The sequence below is a fragment of the Stegostoma tigrinum genome, chromosome 19 (genome assembly GCF_030684315.1).
Source record: "Stegostoma tigrinum isolate sSteTig4 chromosome 19, sSteTig4.hap1, whole genome shotgun sequence".
NCBI classification, from domain to species: Eukaryota; Metazoa; Chordata; class Chondrichthyes; order Orectolobiformes; family Stegostomatidae; genus Stegostoma; species Stegostoma tigrinum.
Genome location: NC_081372.1, coordinates 51,249,526 through 51,261,853, shown reverse-complemented (window position 1 = coordinate 51,261,853; position 12,328 = coordinate 51,249,526). Strand labels below are relative to the sequence as shown.

The 12,328-nt window shown below is 41.4% G+C and overlaps 1 protein-coding gene across 1 annotated transcript; it reads left to right on the top strand.

Moving 5' to 3' along the window:
• The first annotated feature begins 1,750 nt into the window (after positions 1-1,750).
• LOC125461591 (troponin C, skeletal muscle-like) lies at positions 1,751-4,397 on the top strand. The gene is made up of 4 exons (XM_048550511.2): positions 1,751-1,916; positions 2,435-2,548; positions 4,129-4,266; positions 4,366-4,397. The coding sequence occupies exons 1-4, from the start codon at positions 1,751-1,753 to the stop codon at positions 4,395-4,397; spliced, it is 450 nt and encodes a 149-aa protein (XP_048406468.2).
• The last annotated feature ends 7,931 nt before the right edge of the window (positions 4,398-12,328 follow it).

Below are 12,328 nucleotides of genomic sequence, written 5' to 3'. Positions count from 1 at the left end.
TACCCTTGTAACCCTGCATTTCCCGTGGCTAATTCATGTAATCTACCCTCCCAAGATACCATGGGCATTTTAGCATGGAATGTCTGCCTAACATGCACATCTTTAGACTGTGGGAAGTAACAGCAGTAACCAGAGGAAAACCACGAAGGCACATGGAGAATGTGCAAACTCCATGCAGACATTTGGCCAAGAGTGGAATTGAACCCAGCTCCCCGCCACTGTGAGGCAACAGTGCTAACCACTGAGACACCGTGCAACCTGTAGTGCAGCATGGAACACATACAGTAAATCAAGGAACAAGTCGTATAACAATACATTTATCACCATAATTCTGCACAACAAGCTGCTGTTGCTGTTGCTTAAAGAACTGTTATTAGTAAACCATTGTGCCATTATGTTTAATCGTAGAATACCTACAGTGTGGAAACAGGGTATTTATTTCATCAAATGCATACCAACCCTACAAAGACCATCCCTCACTCTTCTCTATCCTTGTAACCCTGCATTTCCCATGGTTAATTAATCTAATCTACCCTCCCCAGGATACCATGGGCAATTTCGCATGGCTTGTTCGCCTAACATGCACATCTTTGGCCTACACGAAGTAACTGGAGTAACCAAAGGAAACCCACGTACACACAGAGAAAACATGCAAACTCCACGCAGACAGTTGGCCAAGGGTAGAACTGAACTCAGCTCTATGTGAGGCAGCAGTGCTAACCACTGAGACGCTGTGCAGCCCTTAGTGTTAGAGGCAAAAAAGAGGTGGCAATTGCCTCATACAATTTAAAGTATGAAACACATACATGAAATCAAAGAGCAAGTAGTGTAACAATACATTCAGCACCATTTACAAGATGCAAAACGGAAATTCACCAAGCTTCTATCGACAAAATGTCCTTATCCCATAACCACTACCACCTGGAAGGACAACGGCAGCAAGTACATGGGAACACCACCACCTGCACATTCCCCTCCAAGCCACCCACCATCCTGACTTGGAACTATGTCTCCGTTTACACCAGGTCTTTGTGTCAAATACCTGGTGCTCCCTCCAAGCAGACATTGTGTGCCGACCTGCACTAAATGGACGGCAGTGGCTCAAGACATTCAACCAAAACAGTCACACATTAATTGTGCGCACCTCCAGTTGATAGCACTTCGCTACATCTTTATCTGCATGCTGGACAGATATCAAGATAAACCTGCCTGGAGGAAAATTGCTACCTGGAGGCAGCCACTCACAGAATCTGGAAGTTGGCCTGGGAGGTGGAGAAATCTGACAGAGTGATGGAATCATGAAAATTCCAAAAATATTTCCATTGCTGGGTGTTCAATGTGGGCCTTCTTTCTTTAATCATGCAGATTTCAGAGACCTGTCATTTTAGTTCTCCACCTCGCCATCTTTCGTTCAAAAGAAAGATCTGTGATGCAATGGAGTACAGGGAAAACTGATGACAGAAGAGTCAGTCTTCAGGGGCCAAAGGAAATTGATTTGGGGCAAGAAAATAAACTAATAACCCAAAATGTGCCGAAAGCAAGTGTGCTGATGGCTCATCAAATATTAAAACGGAAAGAAAAGGAAAGCAAATAGAGTACACTGTGAAATGGAATGAAATGTTTGAGTCCATACTGCTATAAAATGCCTAATTCGAAGATGAGGCACAGTTTGTAATCTTGACATTCCCTGGGACAGTGCAGCAGACCAAGCTGATATGAGCCTCAGCGCAGTTTGGAGCATTAGAACGAAATGTCACTGAAAGCTGAGAGCATTCGTGTGAGCTGTGCTGAAGCGTTCAGCAAAATGGTCTTCCAGTCTGTGTGTTTGGTCTTCCCAAATTACAGGAGAGACCAAATTGTGCTGGCTATTGTATTGCTCTGTGAAGATAATTCCCTGATGATCCCTTCTCGCATAGGTAAGAAAAATACTGGAGGTAAGATAGCTGTTCTACTCTCTAGACTGCAGTAAGGCGGACTGCAATGTTAACTATTAACTTTCTCCTTTAATTTTCTGTTTGTTTATGAGAAGATAATGCTTCATGCTTTAACTCTTTTTCTCTTACTAATTTGTACTTCAGTATTTTGGACCTGGGTGCATTTGTGCCTGAGATGGGGCTATCTATGACAACATCATACATTTTTCACTGTACCTTTGTAATTCTGTACTTGATCACACATGATAGTCGAATCTAAATCTAAATCTCACTTAATTCACATCTTCACAAATGAGTACATAATCACTAACTTCAATTCACTTAGAATTGATGTCTTGGTTTTCCCGGAAGCTCATCAAATCTCAGATTGCACCAGTGCTGAATAACACTCACATTGAGCTTAAGCATTAGCATTTTCTCTTCTTTTCAAACATCATTTCATTCCCAATGTGCATGGTTAACAATCGGCAGATCTTATTTTCTGTGACCTCTTAATTTAGGTATCGGCACAATTGGCTATAAAAGGTTCCAGTTGATTATGGCGAGGCAGATGAGAGAGGAGGAGAAAGGAACGTACGAAGAAGCTTTGGCAGAAATATTTCGTCTTTTTGATCATTGAGTTTGATGTTTGACCAATTTGGTGGAAGTAGACCCATGGAGAAATTCTATTTTGAGGCAGTAATTTCTCCAATGTACGTGTTGAAAAATGAAAAAGCTTTCTCAAAGATTAGCAAAGCAAAAAAAAAGCATATGTGCTTGAACCTAAATATTGGGTCGGTGGCTGGTGAGCTCAGTTGCCTGGACAGCTGGATTGCAAATCAGACTAAAGCCAACAGTGTGGGTTTATTTCCTGCACCAGCTGAGGATTCCAGCAGTAACTCTCCTTCTCAACTCTGAACTCAGGACCCTTGGTGAACCTCAGATTAAACTAATCATCACTCATCTCTTTCTAATAAAAAACACAGCCCAATGATTTGGTGAGATTATGGTGTCTTAGACATTAATGTAAGGAAGCCATTTTAGAAAAGAAGTACATCCATTATACAAAATGCTTCAGAAGCTTGTAATTAGAACAATAGTACAAAATCTCACTGTGTTTAGCACCATCTTTAGAGACATGTAAACGGTGTTTGCGTCTGGGTCCAAAACAATTTCTTCAAACCTGAATTGAGGTGGAAATACAGAAACATTTGGTGCGAGAAACATTTCCACTAAAACTAGCAACTGTCAAACATGGATTGAAATTTGCTTCATCTGCAATATATGTCACACGCAGTACCTTCCATCATTTCATTAAAAGGGTATAAGAGGTACGGGAGATTGTGCTTCAAGGATTTATGAGGATGAGCCTAGAAATTGTTAGGTATACACCTCAGGAAAAGATTAACAATTGAGTTTACTTTCGCTTCTACGAAGAATATAGAACATAGAACATTACAGTGCAGCACAGGCCATTCGGTCTTCAATGTTGCGCCGACCTGTGAAACCAATCTGAAGTCCACCCAACCTACACTATTCCATTACCATCCATATGTTTATCCAATGACCATTTAAATGCCCTTAAAGTTGGAGAGTCTACGACTGTTGCAGGCAGCTGGTGACAACAAATATGTATATCAAATTCATAGATATTTTGACAACTTGCACAGACAGCATGTTTTGACTTCAGGGAGACGGAAAAATCGTCGAAATGTCTCTGGGCTAGACAGCCAGTGGCTCATGCTGATGCTCCCAGAAAAAAGTTTCAAATCTCATCCCGTGGGCAAAATTGTAGAAGAACAGAAAGTGTGATTCAATATTATCATTGGAATTAAAGGGAAGCCATTTCCAGTTGAACATAATCGAAGGTGATAATGACAAATGACTTGTAATTGCTTTCAGAGCAGAGGGCACACTACTGAATTCAGGTCTTGAGAAATTTGAGACATTGTGTGGGAACTGTATCATTTTTGGATGAAACAGGTGAGTTCAAATGTGAGGTTTATGAAGCTATTTCCACATGTGTTCGTGCATGATATCTAGATTTGTTGTACGCCAGTGATTAAATTGGACTTCTTTGTGAGATTAAAAAATGTAAATTTCCAGACAGAAAGAAAGTGAAATTAGATGGATATGATCTTTTCTCAATTTCTATTTTGGTAAGGTAGATAATATTGCTGGATTGGGGGCTTTCATACTTTTCTTGATGACTCTAGCCATGCTGACGGCTTCATCGATTGTTCTGAGCTGCATATTGCCATCATGGCTGCTGGGGAGCATGTTACAGAGGAGGAAGTTCATGAACTCATCAGGGAGTGGGACAAGAACAGTGATGGCAAACTTGACTTTGATGGTATGTGCAAATTTTTAAAAATTAGCGATATTGTGTGGGTTTATAATTGAGTATTTAAACTATGTCTGCTTTCAATCAAATGTCTTCCACCCTTTACAGAATGGACGAAGTTGTTGGAGAATGTCCAATAAAACAGCCAACTTCCATCAGCGACCCACTGTGATACAACAATTTAATGAAATGTGTGTCGTCACACTTCTGCAGTCAACTGCCTAGATATCTGAAATACACTCAATGATTGCAAAGAATTCAAAATCTGTTTGACAGGACTGGAGCTACATATATAGCAAACAGCTTCATAGCTACTGTAATTCTCTCTTTGTGAGGAAGAAGCAATCGCACATGTATGAAACGCTCAGTGATTTTCCTCTCAGCCTGGAACGCTGCACAATTTATTCAAAACCATTTCCTAATAAAGTTAATGCCAATTTTTTCCACCCAGTTGTTGCATTTCACATGTGAGTGACAGGGATTCTCTGGATATTTATCCTCTATTTCCAGCAGGCAACAATGTTAAATGAGAAAGTGAAAAAGCAGTTTCTATATATTGGCAGCAAAACCATTTTCTTGACATGGCACATCTTTCATGAACACAGCATATATCGATAGTCATATAAATAGTGAAGTATTTTCGAAGGGTATTCAACAGTTCATGAAAAATACTTCGTCAACAAACTGCACACAGCAAATTCTACATTCGTAGATAAGCCACTTTTGTGATATTATGAGGAATAAATATTGGCCTCTCTGGTTCTCCTTTTAAATCATATCCCAGGATCCACAGATGACAGCTGTCATCCAGATGACAAATTATCTTAAAGTGCAACATTATCACTGCCATTCACTGCACATTAATCAGCTGCTGTCAGTGTCAGATTGGAAACTACAAATTTGAATTCACACACAAGAATGTTTCAAACTGAATCACAGCACAGTCTATAGCACAACAAGCTGCAGTTGGTGACAGTTCACTGAAATGATTGTTATGAGTAAACCATTGCACCATTACATTTTATCATAGAATCCTTACATTGTGGAAACAGTCTACTTAGTCCATCAAGTCCGCACCAACCCTCCAAAGAGCATCCCTCACGCTCCTCTATCCTTGTAACCATGTATTTCCCATGGCTTATTCATCTAGTCTACCCTCCCCAAGATACCATGGGCAATTAAGCATGGTTTGTTCACTAACAGGCTCATCTTTGGTCTACACGAAGTAAGTGGAGTAACCAGAGGAAACCCACGTACACACAGAGAAAACATGCAAACTCCACGCAGACAGTTGGCCAAGGGTAGAACTGAACTTATCTCTATGTGAGGCAGCAGTGCTATCCACCGAGACACTGTGCAGCCTTTAGTGTTATAGGCAAAAAGAGGTGGCAATTGCCTCATACAATTTAAAGTATGAAACACATACATGAAATCAAAGAGCAAGTAGTGTAACAATACATTCATCACCATATACAAGATGCAAAACGGAAATTCACCAAGCTTCTATCGACAAAATGTCCTTATCCCATGAACATTACCACCTAGAAGGACAACAGCAGCACGTACTTGGGAACACCACCACCTGCACCTTCCCCTCCAAGCCACCCACCATCCTGACTTGGAACTATGTCTCCGTTTACACCATGTCTTTGTTTCAAATACCTGGTACTCCCTCCATGCAGACATTGTGTGCTGACCTGCACTAAATGGACGGCAGTGGCTCAAGGCCAACAACCAAAACAGTCACACGTTAATTGTATGCACCTCCAGTTGATAGCACCTCGCTACATCTTTATCTGCATGCTGGACAGATATCAAGATGAACCTACCTGGAGGAAAATTGCTACCTGGAGGCAGCCACTCACAGAATCTGGAAGTTGGCCTGGGAGGTGGAGAAATCTGACAGAGTGATGGAATCATGAAAATTCCAAAAATATTTCCAGTGCTGGGTGTTCAATGTGGGCCTTCTTTCTTTAATCATGCAGATTTCAGAGACCTGTCATTTTAGTTCTCCACCTCGCCATCTTTCGTTCAAAAGAAAGATCTGTGATGCAATGGAGTACAGGGAAAACTGATGACAGAAGAGTCAGTCTTCAGGGGCCAAAGGAAATTGATTTGGGGCAAGAAAATAAACTAATAACCCAAAATGTGCCGACAGCAAGGGTGCTGCTGGCTCATCTAATATTAAAAAGGAAAGAAAAGGAAAGGAAATAGAGTGCACTGTGAAATGGAATGAAATGTTTGAGTCCATACTGCTATAAAATGCCTAATTCGAAGATGAGGCACAGTTTGTAATCTTGACATTCCCTGGGACAGTGCAGCAGGCCAAGCTGATATGAGCCTCAGGTCAGTTTGGAGCATTAGAACGAAATGTCACTGAAAGCTGAGAGCATTCGTGTGAGCTGTGCTGAAGCATTCAGCAAAATGGTCTTCCAGTCTGTGTGTTTGGTCTTCCCAAATTACAGGAGGGACCAAATTATGCTGGCTCTTGTATTACTCTGTGATGATATTTCTCTGATGATCCCTTCTCGCATAGGTAAGAAAAATACTGGAGGTAAGATAGCTGTTCTACTTTCTAGACTGCAGTAAGGTGGACTGCAATGTTAACTATTAGCTTTTTTCTTTATTCTTCTGTTTGTTTATGTGAAGGTAATGCATCTATCTTTAACTCTTTTTCTCTTACTAATTTGTACTTCAGTTTTTTGGACCTGGGTGCATTTGTGCCTGAGATGGGGCTATCTATGACAACATCATACATTTTTCACTGTACCTTTGTAATTCTGTACTTGACCACACATGATAGTCGAATCTAAATCTAAATCTCACTTAATTCACATCTTCACAAATGAGTACATAATCGTTAACTTCAATTCACTTAGAATTGATGTCTTGGTTTTCCCGGAAGCTCATCAAATCTCAGATTGCACCAGTGCTGAATAACACTCACATTGAGCTTAAGCATTAGCATTTTCTCTTCTTTTCAAACATCATTTCATTCCCAATGTGCATGGTTAACAATCGACAGTTCTTATTTTCAGTGACCTCTTAATTTAGGTATCGGCACAATTGGCTATAAAAGGTTCCAGTTGATTATGGCGAGGCAGATGAGAGAGGAGGAGAAAGGAACGTACGAAGAAGCTTTGGCAGAAATATTTCGTCTTTTTGATCATTGAGTTTGATGTTTGACCAATTTGGTGGAAGTAGAGCCATGGAGAAATTCCATTTTGAGGCAGTAATTTCTCCATTGTATGCGTTGAAAAATGAAAAAGCTTTCTCAAAGATTAGCAAAGCAAAAAGAAAAGCATATGTGCTTGAACCTAAATATTGGGTCGGTGGCTGGTGAGCTCAGTTGCCTGGACAGCTGGATTGCAAATCAGACTAAAGCCAACAGTGTGGGTTTATTTCCTGCACCAGCTGAGGATTCCAGCAGTAACTCTCCTTCTCAACTCTGAACTCAAGACCCTTGGTGAACCTCAGTTTAAACTAATCATCACTCATCTCTTTCTAATAAAAAACACAGCCCAATGATTTGGTGAGATTATGGTGTCTTAGACATTAATGTAATGAAGCCATTTTAGAAAAGAAGTACATCCATTATACAAAATGCTTCAGAAGCTTGTAATTAGAACAATAGTACAAAATCTCTCTGTGTTTAGCACCATCTTTAGAGACATGTAAACGGTGTTTGCGTCTGGGTCCAAAACAATTTCTTCAAACCTGAATTGAGGTAGAAATACAGAAACATTTGGTGCGAGAAACATTTTCAGCAAAACTAGCAACTGTCAAACATGGATTGAAATTTGCTTCATCTGCATTATATGTCTCACGCAGTACCTTCCATCATTTCATAAAAAGGGTATAAGAGGTACGGGAGATTGTGCTTCAAGGATTTATGAGGATGAGACTAGAAATTCTTAGGTATACACCTCAGGAAAAGATTAACAGTTGAGTTTACTTTCGCTTCTACGAAGAACATAGAACATAGAACATTACAGTGCAGCACAGGCCATTCGGTCTTTAATGTTGCGCCGTCCTGTGAAACCAATCTGAAGTCCACCCAACCTACACTATTCCATTACCATCCATATGTTTATCCAATGACCATTTAAATGCCCTTAAAGTTGGAGAGTCTATGACTGTTGCAGGCAGCTGGTGACAACAAATATGTATATCAAATTCATAGATATTTTGACAACTTGGACAGACAGCATGTTTTGACTTCAGGGAGACGGGAAGATCGTGGAAATGTCTCTGGGCTAGACAGCCAGTGGCTCAGGCTGATGCTCCAAGAGAAAAGTTTCAAATCTCATCCTGTGGGCAAAATTGTGGAAGAACAGAAAGTGTGATTCAATATTATCATTGGAATTAAAGGGAAGCCATTTCCAGTTGAACATAATCGAAGGTGATAATGACAAATGACTTGTAATTGCTTTCAAAGCAGAGGGCACACTATTGAATTCAGGTCTTGAGAAATTTGAGGCATTGTGTGGGAACTGTATCATTTTTGGATGAAACAGGTGAGTTTAGACGTGAGGTTTATGAAGCTATTTCCACATGTGTTCGTGCATGGTATCCAGATTTGTTGTACACCAGTGATTAAATTGGATTTCTTGATGAGATTAAATAATGTAAATTTTCAGACAGAAAGAAAGTGAAATTAGATGGATATGATCTTTTCTCAACTTCTATTTTGGTATGGTAGGTAACATTGCTGGATTGGAGATATTCATACTTTTCTTGATGACTCTTGCAATGCTGAATGTTTCATCAATCGTCATGAGCAGGATGATGTTATCCAGGATGCTGGGAGCATGTTACAGAGGAGGAATTCCATGAACTCATCAGGGCGTGGGAGAAGAACAGTGATGACAAACTTGACTTTGATGGTATGTGCAAATAAAAAAAAAGTTTGCAATATTGTGTTGGTTTAGTATTGACACTATCTACCCTCTCCAAGACACCATGGGCAATTTAGCATGGCTTGTTTGCCTAACATGCACCTCTTTGGCCTGCAGGAAGTAAATGCAGTAGCCAGAGTAAACCCATGTACACGCAGGGAGAATGTGCAAATTCCACACAGACAGTTGGCCAAGGGTGGAATTGCACCCAGCTCTCTGTCACTGTGAGGAAGCAGTGCCAACCACTGATCCACTGTGCAACAATTAGTGTTATAGGCAAAATGAGATGGCAATTGCCTCACACAATTTCAAGTATGAGACACAAAAATGAAATCAAGGATCAAGTAGTGTAACAATACATTCAGCACCATTTACAAGATGCAATTCAGAAATTCACCAAGGTTCTGTCGAAAAAATATGCTTATCCCATGAACGTTACCACCTGGAACTAAAACGGCAGCAAGTACATGGGAACACCACCACCTGCACATTTCCCTCCAAGTCACTCACCATCCTGACTTGGAATTCATTGCCACAGAGTGCAGTGGAGGCCGGGACGTTGGATGCCTTCAAGGCAGAGATCTACAAATTCTTGATCACAGAATGAATCAAGGGCAACGGGGAGAGTGCAGGAAAGTTGTGTTGAAATGCCCATCAGCCATGATTTAAATGGCGGAGTGACTTGATGGGCTGAATGGCCTTACTTCTACTCCTATGTCTTATGGTCTTATAGCTCAAACCCTCCAACTCTGGCATTATCCCTCTAAATGGTTTCTGAGCCCTTTCAGGTTTCACTTCATTGTTCTAGCAGCAGTGAGACAAGCACTCAAAATGGTATTCCAAGCAGCCTAACCAATATCCTGTGAAGCCAAAAAATGACCACCAAGATCCTACACTTAATGCACTGACCAAAAAAAGCAAACAGATCAAAGGCCTTTTTAACTACTCCATTGACTTGCAACTTCAATTTCGTGGAACTGTGAACCTGCACTCCAAGGTCTCTTTGTTCAGCAACATTCCCAGGGCTAATTCATGCCTTAAAAACTTCATTGAATTTTTCAAGGAGCTGACAATGATGATTGATGAGAGAAGAGCAGTGGATGTTGTCTATATGGATTTTCGTAAGGCTTTTGACAAGATGCCTCATGGTACGGTCTTCCAGAAGACTAACAGGCATAGAATCCATGAGACCTGGACACATGGATTCAGAATTGACTTGCCGATAGAAGGCAGAGTGTAATGGTAGAAGTCTTTTTCTAGCTGGTGATCCGCAGGATTCATACTGGGACCACTGCTGTTTGGGACATACATAAATGACTTGCATGTAAATGTACATGGACAGATTAGTAAGTGTGCAGAAGATGCAAAGATCGTTGGAGTTGTGGATAGTATAGAAGGTGGACAAAGGATACACCAGGATATAGATTAGTTACGGGTATGTGCGGAAGCGTGGCAGATGGAGTTCAATCAGGGTAAGTATGACATGCTGTACTTTGGGAGATCAAATGTTAAGGAAAAATATACAGTTAGAATATTGCATTCAATTCTTGCTGCCACATGACAAGAAGGATGTGGAGGCTTTGGAGAGGATGCAGAAGAGGTTTACCAAGGTGCTGCTGGATTGTGAGCTATGAGGAGAGGCTGGAAAAAACTTGGTTTGTTTTTCTGGAGCAGCTGAGATTGAGGGTGGACTTTATATAAGTGCATAAAATTATGAGATACATAGCTAGTCTTGACTGTGAGAATCTTTTTCCAGAAGTGAAATTCCTGAAATAGGGTTGTGTGTTTGAGGAGAGAGGCAGAAAGTTCAAAGGAGATGTGAGGGGCATTGAGGTCAACAGCAGAGACATAAAGTATAATATCATGAAATTCTGTTTGTATAAACAGAACGGCTTTATGTTCAGAGACAGCATGAACTGCCGATGCTGGAGTCTGAGAGAACAAGGTGTAGAGCTGAATGAACACAGCCGGCCAGCCAGCCTCAGAGGAGCAGGAAAGCTGACGTTTTAGGTCTGGACCTTTCTTTAGAAATCAGGGAGGTGAAGGGGGCTCTGAAATATATAGCGAGAGGGGGAGGTGATGATAGAAGTCGGAGAGAAGAGCACATAGGTGGAGAGAAGATGGACAGGCCGGAGGTGGTGGGTTGGCGGGGCAGGGGGGGTTGCAGGGGGGAAGGCAGCACGGGATGAGTCCAGTCTAGGTGATTGTCGGTAGGGAGTTGGGGTAGGGTTGATCAGTGAGGCCAGTGGAATGGATATGTGGAAGAAAAGACGGAGAGATCAACAAGGCAGGGACAAGAGGGTCTGGCCTTGCGATGAGGTTGGGGATGGGAACCTAATGAAGCATTTGAAATCCCCATTGAAGCCACTGGGCATCTAGTACCCAGGTGGAATATGAGGCACTGTGCCTCCAGCCTTCGGGGAGCATCGTTGCCGCACTGCAGGAGGCCCAAGATGGACATGTTGTCCAAGGAGTGGGAGGGGGAAGATTAAGTGGTTCATGACTGGGAGGTGGTATCATTTGTCATACACTGAGCGTAGGAGCTCCACAAAGTGGTTCACATGGAAGATGTGGTTATTTTCTTCAGCAGAAGCTCAGCTCTCCACTTTCATTCTCCCTGAATTATAAAACTGCATCACTTATACGCTGTGACTCAACACGTTTTGATTGCACATTTCTTACAGCATTCAGTTACACAGACTGACACAGCTTAACACAACTACCCCGAGCCTTGTCCCAAGATCACATGAAAACACATGATCAGATTGGGATCTCCTAACTATGCAGTATGTGATTTCCAGCAGCAGTGACCAATGATTTACCGGGATTGTCTCTACCAAACTCATTCTGACTGTGGCCTTGAAAATTTAGCACTACTGTTTCCTCAAACAAAGATGTCATGTCACAATGCCTTCTCGGCACAAACACACTAAAACTATGTTTGATCCTCATATTCCTAATTTGTTGGTGTCTGCCTGTACAGTCTACAATTTTAGTGCTTGGCATACCCACCCATGTTAACATATATGAGACTATCTCAGCCCTGGGCTTCTTGCCTCCTTCTCTGGTGACCAATCAAGTTGGTGGAGAGGCCCAGATCCTTGAGGGATGTGTAAAATTCTGGTAGACCTTTCCTATTATCTCGCCACCACATTCATGGCAAATATTTAGTT